This window comes from Mesoplodon mirus (genome assembly GCF_964341445.2).
Source record: "Mesoplodon mirus genome assembly, chromosome: 11".
In the NCBI taxonomy this organism is placed as follows: Eukaryota; Metazoa; Chordata; class Mammalia; order Artiodactyla; family Ziphiidae; genus Mesoplodon; species Mesoplodon mirus.
Genome location: NC_138987.1, coordinates 30,927,231 through 30,953,491, shown reverse-complemented (window position 1 = coordinate 30,953,491; position 26,261 = coordinate 30,927,231). Strand labels below are relative to the sequence as shown.

The following is a 26,261-nucleotide window of genomic DNA, read 5'->3' as shown; positions in this document are numbered from 1 at the left end:
TTTGCCTTCTTGCCAGGCTGATCAACCAGGTTGCAAGCAGACTCAGGATCTTCCGAATGAAATCAGTGCCTGATGGAAAGGTTTCTTCTGGAAAACCCCAGAAGCCGGACTGGAGAATGATGGAATTGTGGCTTTGGGGGGACCTGGGTTCAAGCTCCAGTTCCACCTGAACTGATGCTGCAGCCTCTGAGAGCCTTTCTTTTTTTTTTTTTTTTTTTTGCGGTACGCGGACCTCTCACTGTTGTGGCCTCTCTCGTTGCGGAGCACAGGCTCCGACACGCAGGCTCAGCGGCCATAGCTCACGGGCCCAGCCGCTCCGCGGCATGCGGGATCTTCCCGGAACGGGGCACGAACCCGTGTCCCCTGCATCGGCAGGTGGACTCTCAATCACTGCGCCACCAGGGAAGCCCAGAGCCTCTCTTTGTTCAGCTTTGACCAGGATGACACTGTGTGCCTCCTGGGGTGGCCCAGGGACTGCTTGAGAGAGCGTAGGTCAGGGGCTTTGCTGTGGCCAGCTCAGTGCCAGGGTCAAAGAAGGGTGAAAAGTACTGTCACTGTCCCCAGCTTTTTCCATCTCAGGGAGGAGGGACTTCATAGAGGGGAGGCTGGGGGAGAGCAGCCATGCACAGCTCAGCCTTCTCCGGGACTTTACCTGGCTGCTGGAAGTGCGTGGGCTCAGTAGGTCTTGGGCAGCCCGTCACTGTCGGTGACTTGCAGTAGAAAGGCACTGAATGGAGGGATGAGATTTTGGCGAGTTCCCTTGTCCACACCCCCAAGGTATGTTCTCCAAACAGTTTAATCGCATAACAAAGGTGATATCCCGATCTCCACCTACCTCACTCCATCTCGTTTGTCCATCCTGTTTGCCCTCCAACACTCCCACCTTCTTTTATGGCGTTTGCTTGCTCCCTGCCCTCAAATCACAAAGCAACAGCGCAGGGCAGGACCCCGGGAAGCACTTACTCACCCAGGCGCGAGGTCTGTTTCCGTTTGATCTCTGTGAGTTTGGGGATGGGGTAGGGTCCGTAGCAGTGAGTGAAGATGACACACAGCTGCTGGCTGATCACTTCGTTCTGTGGAAAGGAAAGAACAGCTCACACTGCTGGGGGCTGTGCCCTCACCCAAGCTGTGCTGTAACAGTGGGTTCCTCCCCCCAGGCGAGAGGAGCCCACAGACTTACTGCAGATTCTCAGAGAAATTCCCCCCGACATCACACGTTCACTTTGCCCCTCAGGCCCTGGATTTGCTTGCTTTGTTGGTCCACTATTTCTAGCAGGTTCATTGGTGGAAGTTTAATTTGTAATTAAATCATTTTTTTGCTCCAATCATTTCTTTACTATCCATTAGAAAACAAGTTTTATAACTCACAGGGTGGAAAATAAGTTTTTCACCCTAAACACACCTTTATTAATACTCCAAAATTCTGGCAGCAGGTAATTATCCAGAAAATCACAGCAGGAAGCCCTTTGGGTCCTGTGCTTGTGCTCTCCATGACCAAGATACAAATGCTCCTGATTCGGCTTTCTTCTGAATTTGATTCTGGTGCTGAGGCATTTCCAGATCCAGGAGTGCTCACTGAATCACTTCCTCCAAAAAAAAAGTGTGTGTGTGTGTGTGTGGTGGGGGAATAGTTCTGTGATGCAAAACCACAGCTGCCCCAGGTGCTCAGGGAGCCTGTTTCTGATCGCCCTTCGCCCTTCACGTTGTTTCCTCCTTTCCCACTGGGGCCCGTGCTGTTCATTAATCTCCCTCCAACTGCAGGTGTGCAGGAAGAAAGCCCAGGAATCAGAGCATTTTTGGGGATGCTTTTTACTGGGTGAAGGGGGTTGAAACTAGGGGCTAAAAACAGAGGTAGATAGCTAGACATTTACAGTATATTAAGAAAAGTAGGTTACAACACAATTTGTACCATGTATTTTTGGAAGTAAAATGCTACATATATATTTGGATGTATAAAGAAAGGTCTGGAAAAAGAGTAGCTACCGTTGGGTGGGATGATGATGTCTTCCCTTTTCTTTTTATCTATATTTTCTGTAATAAACAAGTGTTGCTTTGGTCATAAGAACAATAAATGTTATTTTTAATTTTAAAAGACAGGTTTGGGACTACTAATGATGTTAGCAGTTCTTATTCTTGAATCTACTTCACTGTGTTCCTGAAAGAGAGGGATTACAGCTCAACATATGGAAAGAAAACCCAACCCTTTGATCCTGCAAGGCACCATGTTACCTCAGAGGGGGTCCACAGAGGTGCCTAAGGAGATGCAATCATATTGGACAGAAAAAGGGATTCTGCTTTCAAAGATGATGCCTTATGACCAAAAGGTGTTACCTTCCCCTCTCATTTAACACTCACAGAGAGACTGTCTCATGGTTGCAGCAGTGGTTCTCAAAGTGTGGTCCCTGGACCAGCAGCATCAGCATCACCTGGGAGCTTGTTAGAACTGCAGATCCACAGGTCCCATCCCAGACTTCAGCCTCAGGTGGGCTGGGGGTGGGGCCCACCAGTCAATATTTTAACAAGTTTTCTGATGATTCTGATGCTCCCTTGGGTTTGAGAACCACAAGTTTCATATATTGAAATTCTGTCTTGCGTTTGACCTGGGCTGGGGACTGTAAATTTGTTTCCTTTGGTCTAAAGCCTTGCCACACAAACGTGCTCCATCGACCAGCAGCGGTAGTATTGCCTGGGAACTTGTGAGAAATGCAGACTCTCACCCTAGGCCCACTGAATCAGAATCCGCATTAACACGCTCTGCAGGTGATTCCCATGCATACGAATGTTGGAGAAGCACCGGGTGGTTGGCAGTACTGTGGCCCCTAGAGGACTGCGTGCCCTAATCCCTGGGACTGTGATATCATGAGATACCACGCCTGTGAATATGTTCTCTTTCAGAGCAAAAGGGACTTGGCAGGAGTAATTAAGGTCACTAACTAGTTGACCTTAAAAGGGGGCGATTACTTTGGATTATCTGGGTGGGCCCACTGTAATCACATGAGCCTTTAAAATTAGAGGCAGAAGAGGAATTCAGAAGGGATGGGGGAGAAGTGGAAGTCAGAGGGACTGGAAGCCTGAGAAGGACTTGATGCACTGTTGCCTGAAGATGGCAGGGGCCACAATGGTGAGCTTGAGAGGGAATGCAGGCCCCAACACTAGGAACAAAATGTGACCCCCCAGCTGACCCCAGGAAGGAAATGGGACCTCAGTCCTACAGCCACAAAGAACTGAATTCTACCCAAACCTGAATGAGCTTGCAAGTGGATTCTTCCCAGGTCTCTAGAAAGGAACTCAGCCTTGCTGATACCCTGATTTTGGTCCTGTGAGACCCTAAGTAGAGAGCCCAGCCGAGACCTTGTGCCTGGACTTCTGACCAATGGAAACCATGAGATAGTAAATGGCTGTTGCCTTCAGCCTCTAAATTGTGGTCATTTGTTACTGCAGCAATAGAAACTAATAGAGCTCATCTAGAGTTTGCCTATTTCGTCATCCTTCTGACCCCAGCATGCCCGACACACTGTGGATGCACAGTGAATACTTGCAGATCACAAGAAAGATGAGACCTGTGACCTGCAAGATGCTCTGTGCAGACTGTGTGATGAATGGTGGTCTCACTACCTGCACCTGGGGCTGTCTTGGGAGGCTTGCTGGTGAGTCAGCCCATCTCATCAACTCGGGGGAAGGAATGAAGATCCATTTCCTGGATTTCGTGACCCTTAAGAGAAGCCTGAGCAACCAGTGGACTCTTCGTGGGGCTTTTTTTTTTTTTTTTTTGGTGGTGGTGGTGGTAGTTGTTTAATTCAATTCAATAGGTACTTATTCAGCATCTAAGAGGTGACGGGCACTGTGAAAGGAGCCATACTGGGGGCAACAGAGGTAGCAGAGCAAGATCCCGTCTCTCCAGGAACTCACAGCTTGGCCTCACTTCCTAACTTCACTATGTGTTGTATCACCTGAGAAAGTAAAGACAAGGGCTGTCTGTTCCAAAGGGACAATCCTCAAGCACTTAAAAATTATCTGGGAGGCACGTTAACTCCCCCCTCCTAAGTGAGGGCTGCATATAGTGACTTGATTCCAAAGAGCACAGTCTGGAAAGTGAGGGGGAGGCAACGGTAAGTTTGCTGTGGAGAAACTTGACAAACACCATCTCAGCCAGGTGGTCAAGGTCATCATCCCCGGTGATGAGTCATATTGACAGCACGTACATCTGATGTGACGAGAGAGGCACTTTACCTCGGTGGTCATCCTTCCCAAACCCACAGTCTCAGTCTAAATCCTGAGACAAATACTGCACACTCCACTAGAGGGGCAGCCTATAAAAATGTGACCAGTACTCCTCAAAAACTGTCATGGTCATCAAAAACAAGGCAAATCTGAGAAACTGTCTCAGCCAAGAAGAGCTTAAGGAGGCATGACAACTAAAGGTAACCTGGTGTCCTGGAGCAGAAAAAGACACTAGATAAAAACCGAGGAAACAGGTATAAAGTATTTAGCTAACAATAACGTCTCCATGTTGGTCCACTGATTATAACAAACGTACCACACTAATGCAGGATGTTAATAATGGGGGAAGCAGGTGAGGGGTTGTATGGGAACTCTCTCTGCTATCTCCTCCATTTTTCTGTAAATCTAAAGTCATTCCAAAAAATGAAGTCTATTATTAAAAGAAAAGCTGCCCAATGAGGAAATAGGAAAATTATGATGAAAGCACTAGAAGTTCAGGAGAGAAAGGGAAAGAAGGCGGGTCATCAACAGTTCCCTAGGCTTGACTCATTCATCCCCCAAAGCCTTCGTGAATGTAAACTTTCCCTCATGCACTAAGCTATGCTTTCATCCATTCATGAATTCTTTCTTCAAATATTTATTGAGCATCTGCTAAGTGCCAGGCACTGGCTAGACCCTGAGGGCTGGACACTGTGTGAAGGATCAGGTTGATGAGCCCGATGCCAGCACCAAAGATGCTGCCATTTCCGAGGCTTTCTGGCTGCTTCTCTTTCAGAGATGAGAACCCTAAGAGAAGACTCCCCACTGTGTCCTTGAACTCATCTGTGTTTGTCGAGGTGTCTGCTCTGTGCCCTTTTCTGTGCCTTTCCTCCAGACTGTGGGATTGTTGGGATAATTCACTCTGCTTCCCTGGCACGCTGTAATTCATATAAGTTAACAACTCTTGTGGGGTTGGTCTACCCTATGGATTTGGTTAGCTCTGGACCCAAACCTGAAGACAGTGGCTGGAATTAGCCAAGCTTGAGGCTCACTCTATTCTGGGGGTGGGTGTGGGTTGGGTGGCTGTGCTGGGACAGATGCTGACACTCTCCTCTGAGCGACACATTTAAGCATGGTGCTTTTAGCTCAAAGGGCCACAAGGCTCAAGCCCCAGGGGCAGCAGGCCAGCCTCAGCATGCAGGCTCTGACCTGGGAGGCCTGGGCTGGGAGAGGTAGGTCTGGCCAGGCTCATGTACATGGCAGCCGGTTAGCGGTTGTTACTGGCGTGCCGCTGGGGACCTGGAATTCAGGTTTCTCACGGAAAATGCTGGGTATGTGTGCTCGTGGGGTGAACTTGGGTCCTCAGGACTCGGAACTGTGCGGCTACATAGAAGTAGACAGGAATGAAGCCAAGTTCCTAACACCACAGTTACCAGGAGACTCCCCTGAGATGGATTCCTGTGGATTTTGGGGCTGACATCCTTCCTCTCCTCCTCTAACCCCTCACTCCTCTCCTAAAAAGATACTGAAACACTTTCTGTTCTTCACAAAGGAGTGCCAGGATTGATCTCAAAGGTTCTTTTCAGCTGGTTTAAGCAGGGGTTCTACACAGTGGTAAAAACCTGGACAAGGGGGCCAGATGGGACTGGGTCCCAGTCCTGGTTCCTCACCCACTAGCTCTGTGACCTTAGGAAAGTGACTCGGCCTCTCTGGGTTTTGGTATTCTCTTCCAAAGCAGATTAAAACTACCTGCTTGGGCTTCCCTGGTGGCGCAGTGGTTGAGGGTCTGCCTGCTGATGCAGGGGACACGGGTTCGTGCCCCGGTCCAGGAAGATCCCACATGCCGCGGAGCGGCTGGGCCCGCGAGCCATGGCCGCTGAGCCTGCGCGTCTGGAGCCTGTGCTCCGCAACGGGAGAGGCCACAACAGTGAGAGGCCTGCGTACTGCAAAAAAAAAAAAAAAAACTACCTGCTTGGTGAGGTTGCTATGAGAGCTAAAAAGGATAACACATCCCAGTATACCGCTGAACCAAAGGAAAGTGCTGAGATTTGACCATTTTTAACCCCCAAAACAGCAATTTCCCATAATTCAGACGAATGCCTATTTTTCTAGATCCTAAAATGTCATAAAATTAATGGCAGCTTTTAGGAAGAGGAAAAAGAAACTCACCACATTAAACACACACACCCATTTTTAAGATCCATTTAACTTGAGAAATGCTGGAAGGTTGGAAAAGCTGTGTCTCAGAATCAAGAGAATGCGGAATTACTGTTAGTATCTGGGGACACTGGCAGTGAGTTCTCTGCCTCAATTCACTGTCAACAGCGACTGACTCTTCCCTACAGAGGCCCCTCCCTTGCGGGATGCACTGGGCTGACCTGTGAGCAGTGAGCTGCTCTGTGCTGCCACACCCCTGGGAAAGGTGGAGGTGGGAAGGGTCCCCACCTCCAGAGGATTCTGCGAGGTCAGCATGTAGCCCCACTGGAGTTGTGCACAAGATGAAATTGAACACAGAATGAACTCAAGTGCTTTTAAACAGTCATCCATGTGTTTTGATATGTACCTTTTATTCATGTCGTGACGAAGGTTTTCAATTTATGGTAGTAATACAATGTTTCCTTTCTAAATACACTTAATGGAAGGCAAATTGATTTAAAGAAAAATATCAGTGGAAATACCCTTGAGGAATGAAACAGAAATCAGACATTATCAGATGAAGGAAAACTAAAAGAATTTGTCACCAGGAGACCTCCCCTAAAAGAAGAGCTGAAGAAAGTTCTCTAAACAGAAAGGATAGAGGAAGGAATCTTGGGACATCAGGAAGAAAGAACATGGTAAACAAAAATATGGATAAACATAATAGGTTTTCTTTCTTCTCTTGAGTTTCCTAATTATGTTTGATGGTTGAATGCAAAAATTATAAGTGTCTGATGTGGTTCTAAATGTATGTAGATGAAATATTTAAAGACAATTATGTCATAAATGGGGGAGGGTAAAGGGACATAAAGGGAAGTAATGTTTCTGTACTTTACTTGAACTGGTAAAATGAAGACACCAGTAGTCTATGATGTTATACACACACACACACACACACACACACACACACACACACACTATAATACTGCAAGCAACCACTAGAAAAACTATACAAAGGGATACACTCAAAAACGCTACAGACATATAAAAATGGAATTTAAAAAGTGTTCAAGTAGTCCACAAGAAGGCAGAAAAAGAAAAGAGAAAAAAGACAGAGAGACCAAACAGAAAACCAAAAATAAGATGGCAGGCTTAAGCCCTAAAGTAGCAATAACTGAGTAAAATATAAATGGTCTCAATATACCAATTAAAAAACAGAGATTAGCAGAGTGGATGAAAAGCCCAACTATATGCTTTTTACAAGAAAGTCACTTCAAATCTAATAAAACAGGCAAGGTGAGAGTAAAGAATGGAAAAAATATATCACATGAACATTAATCAAAGGAAAGCAGGAGTGGCTATATAAATATTAGATAAAGTAGACGTCAGAGCAAAGAAAATTAGCAGAAGCAGAGAGGGGCATTATATAATGATAAAAGGGTTAATTCACCAAGAAGATATTGCAGTCCTAAATGTGTATGCACCAAACAGCAGATCTGCAAAATATGTGAATCAAAAACTGACAGAACCAAAAGAAGAAATAGACAAACCCACAATTACAGTTGGAGATTTTAATATCCCTTTCTCGACTGATAGAATAACTAGACAGAAAATCTGTAGGCTATGGAAGAACTCAACAATACCATCAACCAACAGGGTCTTATCGACAGTTATGGAAACACTCCACTCAACAATGGCAGAAAACAGTCTTTTCTTTTTTTTGGCCACATTGCATGGCTTGTGGGATTTTAGTTCCCAGACCAGGGATCGAACCCAGGCTCCTGGCAGTGAAAGCACTGAGTCCTAACCACTGGACCACCAGGGAATTTCTGAAAACAGTCTTTTTAAGTGCCCATGAAACCAAGATAGACCATATCCTGGGCCATAAAACCAACCTCAATATTTTAAAAGGATTGAAATAATACAGACTGTGTTCTCTGACCACAATGGACTCAACCTAGAAATCAATAACAGAAAGATAACAGGAAAATCTCCAAATACTTGGAAACTAAATAACATATTTCTAAATAATTCATAAGTCAAAAAGGAAGTTCCAAGGGAAATAAAAAACACACTGAACTGAATGAAAATGAGAATAAAAGGTATCAAATTTTGTGGTACACAGCCACAGTAGTGCTGAGAAAGATATGCATATATAAGAAAAGAGGAAAAGCCTCAAATTAATATTCTAAGCTTCTACCTGAAGAACCTGGAAAAAGAAAAACAAAATAAGAAAAAAAGAAAGAAAAACAAAATAAGCCGAAAGCAAGCAAATAATAAAGATAAGAGTAGCAATCAATGAAACTTAAAAAAGAAGAGTAGTAGAGAGAGAAGACACAAATTAACAAAATCAAGAATGAAGCAGGGGCTATCACTACAGACTCTGTAGACATCAGAAGGGTAATAAGGGAATATGATGAGCAACTCTACACACATACATTTGACAACGTAGATGAAATGGACCAATTCCCTGAAAAACACAAAGTACCCCACCTCACTCAATATTAAGTAGATAATTTGAATAGCTCTGTAACTATTAAAGAAATTGAATTTATAATTTAAAAAACTTCCCTTAAAGAAATCTCCAAGACCAGATTGAAAAGGAAGAAATGAAACCATCTCTACTTGCAGATTACATGATTATCTAAGTAGAAAAATCCCAATAAATCTGCAAAAAACTCCTAGAACTAATAAATGAGTTCCGCAAGGTCACAGGATACGAGATAAACATACAAAAATCAATTGTATTTCCATATGCTAGCAATGAACACATGGACAAAAAATTAAAAATATAACATCATTTACAATTGTTTAAAAAAAGAGAAATAGTTATGTGTAAATATAATAAAACATGTCCAGGACTTGTACCCTGAAAACTCACAATATTGATGAAAGAAATCAAAGAAGATCTAAGGACACCAAGAGACTAACATGTTCATGGACTGAAAGACTTAACATAGAAAAGATGTCAATTCTCCCTAAACTGATACAGAGGTTTAACACAATTCCTATCAGTCTCAGCAAGATTTCTGTTGTTGTTCATATAGTAAATTTGTTCAAAAATTTATATGGAAAGGCAAAGAACTAACATAGTTAAATTCATTTTGTGAAAGAAGAATAAAATGGAAGGAACAAATCTACCTAATTTCAAGATTTATTTTATAGCTATAGTAATTAAGACTGTGTGGTAATGGTGGAGGGACAGACACATAGATCAATGGAACAGAATGGAAAACCCAGAAACAGACGCACACAAATATGCCCAACTGACTTGACAAAGTTGCAATAGTAATTTGATAAGAGATAGTCTTTTCAACAAATGGTGCTGGAGCAATTGAACATCCACTGGCAAAACAAAAACAAAACAACTTTGCTCTGAGTCCCTCATTTCATACAAAAATTAACTCAAAATGAAAATGAATCACAGACTTCAGCGTAAAACAGAAAACTATAAAAAGTCTAGGAAAAAAGTGTAGGAGGAAATCTTCATGATTTAGGGCTAGACAAAGCATTCTAATACTTGTCATCAAAAGCATAAGCTCCATAAAAGGAAAAACTTAAATTGGACTTCCTCGAAATGGAAGCTCTGTGAAAGACCCTGTTAAGAAGATAAGAAGACAAGCTACAGAGTGGGAGAAAGTATTTGCAAACCATGTATCTGACAAAAGACTATTTTCTAGAATTTACAAAGAGCTCTCAAAATTCAACAGTGAAAAACCAAACAATTTAATTAGAACATGGGCAAAAGACACAAAGAGACATTTCACTGAAGAGGATATACAGATGGCAAATAAACACATGAAAATATGTTCAACATCATTAGCCATTTAGGGAAATGCAAATTAAAACCACAATGAGATACCACTTATACATCTACCAGAATGGTTAAAAGAAAAAATAGCAATAGCACCAAACAGGGAGGATGTGGAGAAACTTCATTACCCATACTTTGCTGGTGGGAATATAAAATGGTGCAGCCACTCTCAAAAACAGTTTAGCAGTTTCTTTAAAAACTAAACATGCAACTTCCATACAATCCAGCAATTGCACTCCTGAGCATTTATCCCAGAGAAATGAAGACTTATATTCATATCAAAAACCTGTGCAGGAATGTTTATAACAGCTTTATCTGTAATAGCTCAGAACTGGAAACAACTCAGATGTCCTTCAGTGGTGAGTGGTTAATAAACTGTGATCTGTCCATACCACAGAGTACTAGTCAGCAACAGAAAGAATCAAACTATCAACACATGCAATGACCTGGAAGAATCTTCAGAGAATTACGCTGAGGGAGAAAATCCAATCCTAAAAAGTTACATACTGTATGATTCCATTTAAATCACATTCTTGAAATGACAAAATTAGAGAAATGGAGACCGGATTAGGGGTTACTGGGGCATAAGGAGGGAGTAAGGGCAGAAGAGATCTGGGTGTGGCTGTAAAAGGGCAACATGAGGGATCCTTATGGTGACGGGAGTTTTCTGCATGTTTACTGTATCATGTCAATATCTTGGTTGTGATATTTAACTGTCATTTTGCAAGATATTGCCAATGGGGGAAACGAAGTATCTCTCTGTATGTTTTCTTACAACTGCATGGGATTCTACAATTGTCTCAAAATAAAAAGTTTAATTTACAAAACTCAATTTTAAAACAGTGGGAAAACCCCCTAAAAACGTGTATAAACCACAAGGAAAAAAAACCCAAAACACATAGCTCATGTCTCACCCTGGACATGAGCTATGTGTTTTGTTTTGTTTTTCTCTCCATGTGAACTGAATAGAACACCACTGGAGGCTTTAGCCTCCAGAACACCACCTCCAGTGGTGTTCTATTCAGTTCACATGGAGAGAAACCTTAAATGTCCACCGTGGAGAAAGGCTCCGTGCCATTTGATTTCATCTCCTACACTTTCTCCTGTGTCCCACTGCTTCCTGCTGCCCCAGCACATCAAGCACGTTCCCACCTGGAGCCTGAGCTCCTGCAGTTCCCCCACTTGGAATGCTTTCCCTCCAGTCCTCTGTGTGGCTGGAAGCCTTTCCTCACGTAGGTGGCTGTTCACATGCTACCTCCTCTGGGAGACTTTTCTTACCATCCTCTCTAAATTAGACCTTCCTTGCTCCACCCACCGAAACTACATCGTTTTCCAAGTTCATTTTTTTTCATAGCATTTATCATGCTCTCACTCTCTTTTGCTGATTATTTCCTTGCGTACTATGTGTCTGCCCCTCCCCTGGCCACAGTAAGTTCCATAAAGAAGGTAAAGAAGGTCCTGTTACCCCTGTAGCCTAGTAGGCACTCATGACTACAGAATGAATAAATGCCCAGAGGAGTTATGTGTGGGAGAAACGGGCCAGGAGCTCTCTTTAAATAGATGTATTTTAAAAAATGACTGTATTGTTCTACTACTGGGGAACTCTAGAAACACTGAACCCTTTTAAAGATAAAATTTATAACTGGGGGCAAAAAAGCACATCTGCAACTAGATTTCAAGTAACGTATGACCGAGCACGAGTCACGGATGGGGAGAAGGCATCGCTTCACTTTACAGGATGGCTGTATTTCTGTGAGTTGACCATAAAGTGGATTTATTTACAGGAATTCTATATTCTTACCCACTACTCTGATAGAACCACGTATTTGTGCCCACAGAACAGCAGACTTGATTTGAACAGGAATCCGTTAGTGGAGGGAGAAGGGACAATGCTAGCTAGTTGTGCGATGCATGGCTACTCCTTTCCTCCAATAGGACACTTTCTGAAGGCAGAGCTTTGCAGCACTTTCTCAACTCTCTGAACTTCTCTGCCACCACCTCTCTCCAGACATCTTTTGACCCCAGGAACATCACCGTGTTTGGGGACTGCTTGACTTGCCCCGGCAGCCAAGGGAAATTGATCACCTCTTTGCCCCCTGTGGTCAGTGTACATGATGATGTAATACCACATCTCACCAGTAGGGGTTACCATTGACCCCCGCAAAAGGGCAAACTTGACTCTTGAAAGCACCCTTTTCCCCAGACTTGCCCCCACTCCTGACCACGAGCTGCTCCTGCCCCATCCCTGGCTCCCCCCACCCTCCAAGATCAGTACAGCTGACAGGGAGCAGGCTCTAGTCCACATCTGCCAAAGGCCCCTGCCTTCTTCCAGGCCTCCAGCTGCTGCTTTCAGCTGCTGTTGGCTGCCCTTTCCGGGTGGTGGCTGAGTGGGGTATAAGGGGCCTGCTGGCGTGCTAGCGATGTTCCATTTCTCAGTCTGGGTGCTGACCACACAGGTAAGTTTACCTTGTGAAAATTCATTAGGATCTATAGTTACGATCTGGGCACTTTTCTGATGTATCTCATTCTTCAAAGTAAAGTTTACTTTAAAAATCCATAGATTAGGTTTCCTCAATACATAGGGTGCCTTAGTAATTTCTGGAATTCCCACTACAGCCCATAGAAGAAAAAAAAAAAAACCAAACCAAAAACCAATTAGAACACCAAGACCCTGGGAACAGACCTAGCAATGATTTTTCACTAAGGTGGTTTCTTAGGTAGTTTCAGGCCTTACTTATTTATTTTTTCAAGTTGCGGAGTGAGGGGTGAGGAGCAGGGAGAGTTTGGTTTTGAAATACCTCCAGCAGGTTTTGCTCTTTGTGGAATCACTGAGGCTCATTACCCGAGGGCCGGCACACCTCCTCTCATTTTGGGTCTCAGTGGGGCCTGACATCAAGCACAAATCCAGCCCACAGAGGCTGAGACTCTGGTGCTAATGAGAATACCTAATGGGACCCGCTCTGGACCCCAGGCCAGGTGCTCCAAGGCTCAGGAAGCAGTTGGGTGTGTTGCTGCTACTTTGCTGCGGGGCCATCCCTGCCACCTGGAGAAGGCTGCTCCCCATCTCCACTCTTGACGGCTTGTTGGCCAAGCCTGGCAGGGGAACCCACGCTGCCCTTTTGGTTCAGAGGCCTACTTCCCTGACACTTCACAGGCTCCCACTATCTTAGGACCCTAGGGTCCTGCAAAGCCTGTTGTGAAGGGGTTGCGGCATTTCCCTGTTGCTGGGAACATAGTGCCAGCAGGAATTCAGAGGCCCTTGAGGAAGGGGGGAGTCTCAAGCGCTAGGCTCATCCGATCCTCAGACCTGAAAAGCCTTCTCAGGGCCTGTCTTTCCAGGAACCTTGGCAGGGTCTGCATCCCGTCGACCTAGAGAGCTACACCTACATATCTCTCTTCCTGCTGGATTCCTAATGTCCATCCAGGCCTGCCCTGGTCTCAGCGCCTCAGTGACGCCTTCCCTGAGCATCTCACACCCCTCAGAGCCTGTGCCACCCAATTTAACATTGTTTCACAAACCACCTCAGATGTCCTTGGGGCCCATGGGTGGGCTTTAGCTCCCCAGCTTTCATGCAAATTCCCCAGGCTGGAAGGTGTCTTTTACTTTGTCCCACGTGCCCAAGTGCCTTGGGACATAACAGGCGTTCAGTAAAGCGGCTGCCCCATGAAAGGCTGTACAAATAGCTGTAACCAGCTGGGGTACATTTGCGCCAGCACTGTGACTGCAGGCAGCCCCCACCCCCAACCCCGTGGGACAGGGTCAGGCCCAGGGAGCACGGAGATCAGAGTCCCCGGCCTTCCTCTCTGCCCACAAGCACAACGGCGTTAAGCCCTCGTACCTTGCTGGCTTTCAAGATCTCGAACATGAGGGGCAGGCCCTGCGTGACGAGCTCCTCCGTGTACTCTTCCTCTTGAATGGTCTTAAACTCCTTCAACAGGCACTGAATGAGAGGCCGGCGGTGCTGCTGGAAGGCGATCCGCAAAGACTCCAGCCAGGTGTGCAGGGTCCACGGGACACCTGGAAAGGGGGCGGGAGGGGGTGGGGGAGGGGAGGGGAGGGCAGAAAACAACCAGAGGAGAAGGCGTGTTTTTATCTGGAAGCTGGCCTTTCGCGGGGACATTACCACATCATGAGACCAAGAGCCTGCCTTTCAATGAATAGAGCCAGTGTTGCTTTTTTTTCCCCCCCAAAGACTCGCAGAAGTTGAAATGAAAGGTCGTAATTCGATTCCCTTAACTATGGGTGTTTAGTTCTGCACGCTACTCATATTATTAGGGGCTGCATTTTACAAGGTATAATCCTTGTGTAGAATATTGGAATTATAATGCACACTCTTTATGCAGATTGCATCCCTCTGAGTTCTGACTTCCTTCATCTCCATCCCCTCTACATTCGTGCCCAGAGCTTAGAGGTGGTGAAACCCACGGGTGGACCTCACCATCCGCCGCTCTGGTCAGGGCAGATAGTTCCATCTGAATATGAAGACACGGGAGGATACTGCTGCCGTTCCCACGTGCAAAACAACATTTCCACCTGCAGGCACTTCATCAGGTCTTTCTCCCTTGACAGAAGCCTCTCCAGCAGCTGATTGCTGTGATTCGCTTCTCCCCCCTCACTGTGAGACTGAGGCACTCGCTACTGTTTATTAACAAGCACACGATTCAGGGTCTCGAGCTTCAGAATCAAGCGTCACAGGCTCCCAGGGCAATGGCATAAACGTCCGCCACGCTAAATGGCCACCCTCCAAGAGAGACCAGTTTCCAGAACAGCACTGGGGGCCCCTCCTTGGGGCCTCAGCCTACCCTGACCTGCCACAGCCTGTGTTTACAGTCCGTGCTCCATCCTGCTGTTTCTGGGCCGGGGCTAGTGCCATTAGAGGGGTGAAGGCCAGGCCAGCCTGTTCCCCAGACGCACGGAGGAGATGGCTCCGGCAGAGCTCACTCAAGGGAGAGCCACCCCTAACTTTTCCCGAGGGTGGCTTTGCCCCTGAAGTGGGTGCAGCCTTGCTAGGGAAGAGACGCCCTCATCCTACCTGGTGCCGGCGGCCACTTCATGGATTTGGGTGCCCTCAGGCAGCGATTCCCCAACCACTGGGAACCACCTGGGATGATTGTTAAATATAAAGATTTCCAGCCTTTATCCATCCAGACCCTCAACAGCAGAGCCTCTGGGTGTAGGGCCTGGCAATCTGTATTCAGACAAGCTCCCCAGGTGATTCAAATTTCTAACTCAGGGTCCAGAGTTTGGGAATCGTGGAAAGGTGACCTGAGGATGGGACTTTAGGGCTGGCAGGATGCTGCTGTCTATGGGGATGGTGTGGGAACTTAGCCTGGAAGTGCTCCAACCAGCAAATGAGAAGTTCCGTGTGTGTGTGTGTGTGTGTGTGTGTGTGTGTGTGTGTGTGTGTGTGTGTGTGTGTGTGTGTGTGTGTGTGTGTGTGTGTGTGTGTGTGTGTGTGTGTGTGTGTGTGTGTGTGTGTGTGTGTGTGTGTGTGTGTGTGTGTGTGACCTGGGGCTGGGCGAAGGCTCTGTGCCCAGCTTTGGAGGGTCCCCAGACTGACCTATGCTCCTGATATCAATTGTGACATCCACGTAGCCATGCTCAGCGCTGTGATACATGGCCTCCCTCAGGGCTCTGAGTTTGGCCTTGCTGTTGCGGCTGGCACACAGGGGGGGCGGGGCTGTCTCCGCCAGGTCTGTCCCCTCGGCCAGAATCTCCTCCAGGGACAGGATATCACTCTTCTCCTTCTCTGGCTGAGCGAGCAGTTTGCGGAACACATTCCTGTCAATCATAAACCCAGAGATGAAGACACTCAGAGATGGAAGGGCTGAGCCAGGGCAGGGACTAGGCAGGGGAAGTGGGGAGACCTCTCACTTGGGATAAGGGAAGGACGGGACCAACTCCAGGGTGGCGGTTTCAGAGGCCTGACCACAGGTGCTACGTTTGGTGGATGGAAGAGATGGTGGGGCAGGTGTGGCTGTGTTTCCTTGAGGACAACTTGGAGCTAAGTGCATTCCCCACATATCTAGAAGGTTCTAGAACCGTCTGCCTGCAGTTCCCCCCCCCCATAGTGAATTTGCTTCACTTGGGGTTACGTGTAGTGAAATCTGATGGGGTAAATCCTGAAGAAAATGTAGACAGAAAGTAGCCAAACATGAGGGGTTTTACGATTCTTTAAAATGGATTCTTCTCACTTCACGACAGGTGACAGGATGAGTGCTGACCAACCCTGGCAAAGAGTGACGTCTCTGTGATAGGAAAGCCAGTTGGGAAAGGACCAGACAAGCCAGTCTGGGTGGACGTGTGCTGCATGAAGCTGGCCAGGCCTGGTCTGCCTCTGGGTCCCACATCCAGAGATACAGTGGGTCTGGGGTAGGCTTGGGAATCTGCATTTTTAACAAGCACCGCTTGGGACCTCGTGGCTTTGGGCCATCCTAGCCTACCTGTGTCCGTGGGCTGCGGCCTGGCTGAAAGAGTTCATATCACCCTGGGGGGTGGTAGAAATTCCATTCCTGTACATGGTTCCTATCAGGGGGTCCGCGCCACGCTCCAACAGCAAACTAACCAGCTCAAAATTTCCTGCAAGCCCAGAGAAGGGGGTTTTATAAGAGAATCAAGCAAACACACAGTCATAGACACATCAAGGGCCAGCGCGCTGGAGCCCCTTGGCCGGCGTGAGCATTAGCAACTCTTACCTACGGCGGCTGCAAGCTGGAGGGGCGTTTCTGAATAGTTCTCCTCGCCATGCTCCACAGAGCCCTCCACCTTGGCCCCAGCGTCCAGGAGGAGCTGCGGAGGAAGAGTGGCCATTGAGATGTTTAAAGGACATGCATGTGAGGAGACGTCAGGAAAAGGCGGTGGAAATCAGTGTGACGCCAGTGTTCCTGACCTCCCTCTGGGTCTGTGAGCATGTGCACAGGGGGAGGGCAATTGCACCTCAGAGGAAAAACTGAGAGCCTCTCGTATCTTCTAGAGCCTCAGATCACTCAAATTGTGGTCCACGGACAGTAGCATCAGCATCCCCTGGGAGCTTATTTGAAATGCTGGCTCTGAGGCTCCACCCCAGACCGAATGAGATGGGAATCTGCACTTCACCAAGTTCTCCAAGTGATTTATATGTACATTAAAAGTTTCTAGAAGCACTAAGCTAGAAGCTCGTGGCACCAGAATGTTGGAGGACTTCCTTTCGGGGTCGGTGACACAAAGCCTCGGGGAGTATTAGTGGGGTCTCTTAGAGCCATAGCAACTCAAGAGTTCTGAAGAACTCTTCGGGGACCACCAGGGCCAACCAGGACAAGAATTGCTTCTAGAACATCCTGGAGGGCTCTGAGGACAGCTCAGCAAATGCTGAATTTTCTGGCCAGCAAGATCGGTGAGTAAAGTGGCAGAGTGAGCTTCCAAGAGTGCTACTGAATATGAGTCCATTCTGTGCATTCTCTAAGAGATCTGGGCTTCCTAAAAACAGAGATGCTGTCCACGCTGGATCTCACAGTGAACGTGCTGTCAGCACTGCTGATGTAAAATGAGGCGGAAACATCTGTCTTACCTGTTCAGGGCTACCTGAGGGCACAGCCAGGAAGGGGTTGCCTACCTGGCATTCCATGATGTGTGCACCTGCTGCAGAGAGGTGGCCTGACTTCTGTTTGGCTTTGCTTGGCTACCCACTGCTCCTATTCCTGATTTAAAGGCTGGGGATGCCACTGCATGTTAAGGGATGGCATTTGTGTCCACTAGGCCACCCCACCCTCTGACCCCTCCTTTCTTAGATCCCTCAACTAGGAGTGGGCTGGTCATGACATTCTATAGGCAGAAGCCAGCTCTCGGTGTGACATGTCACACACTCAACCTCCTGAAACATGACTTCGGATCTGTCTTAAGGATTCCCATGACCTAGGAAACAACGAAGGATTCCTGTGGCACTCCAACATTGCCTAGGGGTCCCTAGCACACTATTTTCTGCTCTACATAATTCTAAGAGGCTTGGACCACATAAAAGGAGGTGAGTTCCTGATGTACCCAAAGCTCAGCATTTATTAGGGGGTCAGATGTGGTCAGGGACCGGGATGCTGATCTCTTTTTTCCAATGAAGTAAAGTTTTAAGATCTAGAATAAACCGAGCTTAAGATCTAGAATATACTAGATGGCTATTCATTGAACACCAACTCTACAACAGCCAGAAAAGGTGCAAGCAAAACACACTTACATGCCCAAAGGACCTCAGATGAGGACATCTCTCCATACTCGGGGAGCTGTTTCAGAAGACACATGTGAAGACCCTACTCTAGACCTCTTGGATGGGATTCTCCATAAGTGGGATCCAAGCAAGTATCTTTTGGAACTGCTCCCTTGGTGAATTGGATGCTTCTTTCCAGTGATTGGAAACCACTAGACTCTATGCAAACACTGGGGTCACACCTAAGGGAAGGTTCTAAGGTCTCATACCAGCCAGGTCTTATGTTCATGTTACAACAAGCAAAAATGAACAAATCCACAAAATCACAGCTCAGGCCCCACCCCCGAGCAACTGGGAACGACTTGATAAGTTTGCCACTCTGCGTGTGAGGCTGCATGTGGGTATGTGTTAAGTTCATATTGGTTAGAGCCAGGCCATATAGAGCATTACATATAATATTTTCATTCATATGATATGAATGTGCTATATTTAACTGCAATTAACCAATATGAATCTCTCAGGGAATAGGCATGCTGGGAGAGGTACAAATTTGCGTAATGAAAGAGGTAAAATTAAAGGTCAGATGTGGATAGGGAAATATGTTAATACCTGAACTACAGGAATATGTCCATGCAACACAGCAAAAGTCAGAGCCGTCCAATGGCGGGTCTCAGGGTGGACGGATGGATATTTATGAGGAGTACTGACAACCTATAAACAAATTGAAGTTATTTTCAAAATGTGACCTTCACAATACTTAGACCAGCAAATCTGACCTATCTGTGGCTGGGCATGTGGGCTAGATATGTACAAAAGGATGTCCTAGAAGGCGCCTCGGGAAACACTGGAGATGTGGGGTAGTGACTTTATATCCTCCGTCACAATAAGGGCTCCTTTGTTTCTCATCTGAAAAGAGTTGAATGGATGATTTCTGACCACCTCTAAGGAGCCTTGGAGAAGCTGTAATGGTGGCTACAATGAACCTGCTCCCCTGCTTGTTTCCTCTTCCTGCTTAAGGGAGGGTGATGCTTCTGAGAGCTACAGGATGTCAGGTAGTGTGAGGCCACTACCATCACATCCACATCTTTAGGGGAAATTCTTGGCAGTGGCAAACCCCGTGCAAGGGGAGGTCTGCTTTGAGCTTTCAAGCCAAGCAATACCACCAGCCATCTGATGGAGGAACATCACCATCTTGGTCACAGCTCACCCCACACTGTCCTCATTTCATTCTTCTGCTGGCTTCCTGGTTGACAAGGACCCTCGTGCTACTGGAAACCTAGGCACAAACCTTCCCTGGGCACACCACAAATGAGCAACCTGATATTGGCCTTCCCATATGGGGACCTCAAAACACCCCAGGCTAAGAGAGAGACTGCAGGACAGCTAAAGGTTAGGGTCCTGCAGGATTGCCACCTACGCATGGCTTTTCTTCCAAACATTCTTGGGGCCATATAGCCGCGATGCCTGCTGCTTTCATAGCAGTTGATTTCACTAATCACCGGCGGGGGGAGGACCTTGAGCTGGGAGCTGTGGGATGGGCTAGAGGACCAGAGAACCCCACCAGGACCCAAAGTTGACGAGCCCTTGCAGGGATGTGCACAATGCTTGGGGATTCATAGCAGGAAAAAAAAATCCCCAATACTGGAAATTTATAAGATGCAAAATGGTTTTGGATCCAAAACCATGTCTATTGCCTGCTTTCCTCAGATGAATATAAAGCATGCTAATTTTTTTTTTAAACCACAGTACTAAGACTACAGGAGCATCTAATTTTGAACTAAAAATCGTTTCCTGGGGTGGCTGAGTTAGGAGTGCAGCATGTCAATCGATCTTCTCAGCCTCTGAGACTGCCAATATTAGGCTGCCGGAAGAGAATGGGTCTTCTTTTCTTTTTTTTTTTTTTTTTTGTGAGAGTGGGTCTTAAGTCAGCATAGAACATGGTCAAAAAGTGTAATTTTACCTATTATAAGCCTTGGCGGGTGCAGGGGCAGGAACCAATAATAACTGAGTCCTAAATTGATGCTACTCTGTATTTATTTCTTCCAACAACTCTCTGAGATGGTGCGATTATTCTCCCATTTTGCAAAGGGGAACACCGAGGCTCAGGAAGGTTAAACTATTCGCCCAAGCAGCAAAGCAAGTTACTAAGATGCAGCAGTTTCAGAATTTGAACCCACATGTCAAATTCTAAAGCCTGCAGGGGGGATGTGCTTTCCACTATACCACACTGCCTCAAGGAAGCTTTGCAATTAGCTTTAAGACCTGTGGTTTAAACTGGCCAACTGGGTGAGCCAGTCGGGATTCAGTGGGGGAGGGTGGAAGATCTGGGGGAGCTACACCTTAGCTCAGGGTACGTGGACCAACTTTGTATTTGGCAGAGGAAAGGGCTCTTGGCTCAGGAGAGCTCTCTCTGCCTGACTCCAGAAGGAATGGATCCGCAAGAAGAATCAGAGATTGGGTACAGCTGAACTGAGGGAAAAGCTAGGGCTCCTTGTGGCCTCATTGGTTGTTTTTAAATGAAACATGTTTTGGGGCAGCTCCTTGGAGTTTGGTTGGGCTGGGGCCTCAGGACGGAGGAAATCCAACAGCTGGTCTGACCTATTTGCTGGACTGAGCACCCTCAGCGGTGGCTCTTTGGGAGATAAAGCCCCCCTCCCTTTGCTCGCCTTCCCCGGGGACTGCCAGGCCCAGGGGCCCTGCAGCCCTCGGCACCCTCACCTCCACATTCAGGTCAGCTCCGGCATCCAGCAGCATCTGAACCATTGCCTCGTCCCCGCGGACACAGGCGTACATCAGTGGGGTCATGCCCTGCGGTGAGTTAAAAACCAGAGAATGGAGGTTTACCAGGTGGCTGTGTCACTTGACAAAACAAACGGAAAATCTTACTTGTGTGAAGGAGGCTATAACTGTACTCAAAATCCAGTATTTTAAAGTAAATGTACAGCCCTATAAGGTCCTAATCCTCCATATTTTGAAAACGAAAATGGAAGCAAGAAGGGAAACATACATTGCCTTTTTTTTTTTTTTGCATTTATCTTGGCTTAAGTCGGAGGATTTTTTGTTTGTCTTAGGGTGCAACAGATCTAAGAGTGTTTGCTAAAACAAGTGGCTGGTTTCAACTGAAAGCTCTTAGGAACTTTCTGGATTCTGCAATATCAGTCCTAAGCTATCTAACTGGTAAACACTGTTTCCTTGACATTTTCTCTTTCACAATATAAGTGTCATCTTTGTTCTATGTGAGCTGCTGGTCAGTGTCAAGGGAAATTGGTGCCTCTGAGTATGACCCCAGCACGATGTCAGCTTTGACATTATCATTTACAAGCAAAATGCAAGGGAATGAGGAATGACTTTCAGGAGTTCCATATCTGCCCATGATTCCTGCTTATTACAAAGTACCACAACCAACAGAAGTAAGGGATAGATTTTTTAATAAACAGTGTTGTGAAGGTGGCTATTTGGGAAAATGTTCAGGTTAGAGCCTTATCTCACACTATACACCAAAATCATTTCTAGTTTGATTAGAGATATAGAGAAAAAAATTAAAACCATAAAAGACATCTAACTGGATCCGTTTCTAGGCATAAAATTAATGGAAGAAATCACAAAAGAAAATCATTACAGTGTTGAGGACATGCAATTGAAAACATAAACAAAATTAAGAGGTAAACAATAAATTGAGACATATTTATCATATTATAACAGAGGGTTATATGTCTAATATGTAAAGAGCTCTTTGAAATAAAGAAGAAAAACTTAAGCTCTAATGAAAAACAGGCAAAAGATTAATTAAATTAAGTAAAAGATTAATAGGGTACACATAAATAGTTGGAGAGTGTGTACAAGGAAACAGTCTCTGGGAAAGTAATTTGAGATCAAAAACTTTAAGATAAGTTGATGCATTTGAGTGACTATTTCCACTTAAAAAAGTTTCCCTTATGAAATAATCAGAGATTTGAACAAAGATTTGTGTAAGTATATGTAGCTCAGCATTACTGATACAAGTAATTAGAAAGAATCTAAGTATTCAACAACTGAGGGATGGTTCACTGAACAAATAATATGACCATTTTATGTAGCCATTAAGAGTGAGTTAAAAAAAGAATATTTAATGATACTGCAAAGTATCTTTAATACAAAATACCAAAACCAGAAAGATAATAAATCCTTGTTCTTAAAAAATAATGTGTATGTGTGTGTGTGTGTGTGTGTGTGTGTGTGTGTGTGTGTGTGTGTATTAGGGCTCCTTTGTGTTGCTCAAGAAAATTATTAGCTGTTATCCCTTCCCTGGAACTTGCTGCATGAGCTGCCCATGTGAGAAGCAATTCCATTTGTCCTTTGTGACTTTCCATCTGGGGCTCACATTGAAAGCTGCTGTTTGTTTTCTCCATCTGTGACATCTTCACCCACCCGGGGTGTCTCCCTGATAGACACAAAAGCCTCTCACTGTACCTCAGTTTCAGTGGTTTGGGGGACGGCTGCCTGTCTCTGAGGTGTCTCCTAGGGTCCCTCAGAATGACTTTTGTGTATCTTAAACACACCCTGAAACTTTGGTGAAAATCTGCTTGGATTTGTTCTGTGATGCAGAGAACTAATTTTAACCATGCTGGAAAAAGGGCTCGAAGGACACAAGCTAAATATAAGTGATGGTGGATGATGATGGCATGATTTCCTTTCTGGAATAGGTCTATTTTTCTCTGTTTTCCATTTCAGCTGCAAGGATCACGTGCAACTTCTGTACAGATGAACAAGGATATTTTTATAAGATATTTTAAAAACTAAAAAAAAAAAAACAAAAAAGAAAATAACAACAACACAATCACCCTACGTCACCAGAAGGGGGAGCCTCTGTCCAGTGCCTGCTGTTTCCATCCTGGGGCAGGGCACATGGTGGAGGTGGGGTGCCTGTTCAGACACTCGGAGGACCCTGTACCTGTTCGCTCATGGTGTTGATCCCATCGGGCCCCAGGAGAGACACTGCCTGCTTCACCAGGTCCGTCCGCCCACAGTTCAGCATCCGGAAACCCAGGTCCTGCTTAAACTTGGCTTCGATGGCCACTGCGTCCAGCTTCCGAGAAGCGCAAAAGCAGTCGTCGGCCCTAAGGAAGGGAGAGATGGTCAGGTGTGTGCAGCAGCTTCGCCACGACTGGTTCTCGAGGGCCACAAGAGTTAGGAAACACCTAAGAGACTTTCCATGTGTTTTTCATGTCAATTGTTTGTTTCTGGGCTCCAATTAGAATATGGATATCTCTTTTTTTTTTCATGTACGCAGGCCTCTCACTGCTGTGGCCTCTCCCGTTGCGGAGCACAGGCTCCGGACGTGCAGGCCCAGCGGCCATGGCTCACGGGCCCAGCCGCTCCACGGCATGTGGGATCTTCTCGGACCGGGGCACGAACCTGTGTCCCCTGCATCGGCAGGCGGACTCTCAACCACTGCGCCACCAGGGAAGCCCCATGGATATCTCTTGATCCTTGTCCTTTATAACTGCTGCTTATCTGTCTTATCTCTCCTCTGCTCCCACAGCATATTGAGCTAAGAATAATAATGGCTAATATTTACTGACTGTTCACTATGGTTAAACACTTTACATGAGTTAATTCGTTTACTCCCCACATAACCCTAAGAGGTAAGTGCTATCATTACCCTCTTTTAACCATGGGAAACAGACACAGATAAGGGACTTGCCCAAGGCCACGCAGCAAAAAGCAGTGAGCTGGGATGTGAGCCCAAGGCAGTGTGTGGAGAGCTGACCTGGGTATCTAGTGTGTCCCCCTGTCCCCCCATCACAGCGTATACTATTTGCCTCTTTTCTTGTCTGACTTCCCCTCCAGGCTGGGGACTTCGGAGAGCAGGGACCTTGTCCAACAAGTCTCTGCATCACAGTCCAGACATCACCCAGCACATGGAGGTGTTAAAAACGTTAGCCGAGGGCTTATGGCCCCAGCAGGCTGCTGGGCCTGCGCATCCGGAGCCTGTGCTCCGCAACGGGAGAGGTCACAACAGTGAGAGGCCCGCGTACTGCAAACAAAACAAAACAAAACAAAACAAAACAAAACAAAACAAAACAAAACGTTAGCCAAGTGAACACAGAATGGCTGGAGTCTCTACTTTCAAAGTGGAAGCAGGGTGGAGACCTGGCAAGATGAAATAAGAGTACTAGTGGTGAGATGCTTTGGAAACTAACCGAGCCAGTTGGGCGAAGTGAGCCAGGTTAGGGAAGGGTGCGGAGGAGAATCAAGGAATTCAAGAAGGGGATACAAACTACGCTTGCAAAGGATGTTACTTCCTTCTTATGGTGAATTGTCAAATCAAATCACCAAGCATTTACTGAGCACCTGTTTGCAAGAGGCGCACAATGCCTGGAAGGGTAGAGGGCACAGGCCCCAGTAACCATAATGCCATGTGGCAACTGCAGTGATTGAGGTGTTCAGAGACACACACCAAACAGAGCCTGGGGATCCAGCAAGGCTTCCTGGGGAAGGTGACCCCTGAGCTTTGTCTTTTTTTTATATATATATCTTTATTGGAGTATAATTGCTTTACAATGTTGTGTTAGTTTCTGCCGTATAACAAAGCGAATCAGTTACATGTATATATATATCCCCATATCCCCTCCCTCTTGAGCCTCCCTCCCACCCTCCCTATCCAACCCGTCTAGGTCATCACAAAGCATCGAGCTGATCTCCCCGTGCTACGCAGCAGCTTCCCACTAGCCATCCATTTTACATTTGGTCGTGTGTATATGTCAGTGCCACTCTCTCACTTCGTCCCAGCTTCCCCTTCCCCCACCTGTGTCCTCAAGTCCGTTCTCTACGTCTCCTTCTTTATTCCTGCCTCGCCACCAGGTTCATCAGTACCGTTTTTTTTAGATTCCATATATGTGCATTAGCATACGGTATTTGTTTTTCTCTTTCTGACTTACTTCACTCTGTATGACAGACTGAACTGTGTCTTAAATAAGGAGAGAGAGGGACAGAGGGCAGGAGAACTTGGAGCAGGGCTTGCATGAGCAAAGGTATGGACACGAGACGTGGCAGGCTCTGAGAGCTCTAACTATGGAGGTTTTAGTGTTTCTGGGGCATAAACTTCCAGGCAGAGGGCCAGAAGCTGAGGGTGGGGAACTTTAGTTAATCCTTAAGACTTTATCCGTCAGAGCCACTGAAGGTTTCTAAGCAGGCAGGGGAGTGATACGGTTGGATGGCCAACTCTGGGAGAGTGTGGAGGATGGATTTGAGGGGAGCTGACCCTAGAGGTGGGGAGATGTTAGTGCTAAAAGAAACAGCCAAACAGAAAGAAGTCACTGCCCCAGTGTGAAGTGACAAGGGGCTGAGTGAAGGTAGTGGGTGCTGGGACGGAGCAGAGGACGAGGATTCCATCTTTTCCACGAGCAGGTGCCCATTTCTCGGGTGATGGCCCTTGTCCTCAGGCTGGGGAGCTACACGCCCTGCATCATCAGGAGTCTGTGCTGTCCCGGACCCCTTCGTATTCCTGCTCTTTGCTAATGCTGGGCATGGATACTCAGGAAAGGAGCCAGGGGTCCAGAATTCCTGGTTCCACCCCTGCCTCTAAATACCCACTTTCTGGTGTGAGGAAGGCTTAAGTTTGCCAGGGAACTAGGTTCTTGTTAATCCTTGAAGGAAATGAGACGGACTATTGTTCTGAAAGTTTATGGCACTAAGGCTCCTCAGTACGGCTAGGATCTGGGGCAGGGGACCTGAGGGATGAAGAACAGACGGAGCCTTAGGAATCAAGCGGGATGGGTGTGCCCTTGACCCTTCACTGGGTTCCTGACCTATCATTCATCTCAGCTGGCAAAGGAGCCTTGGAGGAAGGCCCTCCCGAAATAGGAACGCAGTCACAGGAGATGTTAGGGCTCTTAGAGGACCAGAGGGCGCTGATGCAGTGATGATGGAATCCAGAGAAAGAGGAAGCTTGGTGC

At 46.5% G+C, this 26,261-nt stretch overlaps 1 protein-coding gene across 2 annotated transcripts in view; it reads right to left on the bottom strand.

Moving 5' to 3' along the window:
* ABTB3 (ankyrin repeat and BTB domain containing 3) overlaps positions 1-26,261 on the bottom strand; it is a gene marked incomplete at its 5' end in the record, with an annotated part of 309,684 nt that overhangs the window by 21,664 nt on the left and 261,759 nt on the right. The window contains 8 exons of one of the 2 annotated variants that reach the window (XM_082634471.1): positions 968-1,073; positions 13,990-14,168; positions 15,712-15,932; positions 16,595-16,730; positions 16,847-16,940; positions 18,934-19,035; positions 21,043-21,132; positions 23,255-23,420. In XM_082634471.1, coding sequence (XP_082490597.1) covers positions 968-1,073; positions 13,990-14,168; positions 15,712-15,932; positions 16,595-16,730; positions 16,847-16,940; positions 18,934-19,035; positions 21,043-21,132; positions 23,255-23,420 — 1,094 coding nt within the window. The remainder of the gene's footprint in view (positions 1-967; positions 1,074-13,989; positions 14,169-15,711; positions 15,933-16,594; positions 16,731-16,846; positions 16,941-18,933; positions 19,036-21,042; positions 21,133-23,254; positions 23,421-26,261) is intronic. The other variant, XM_082634472.1, reaches the window with a different exon arrangement.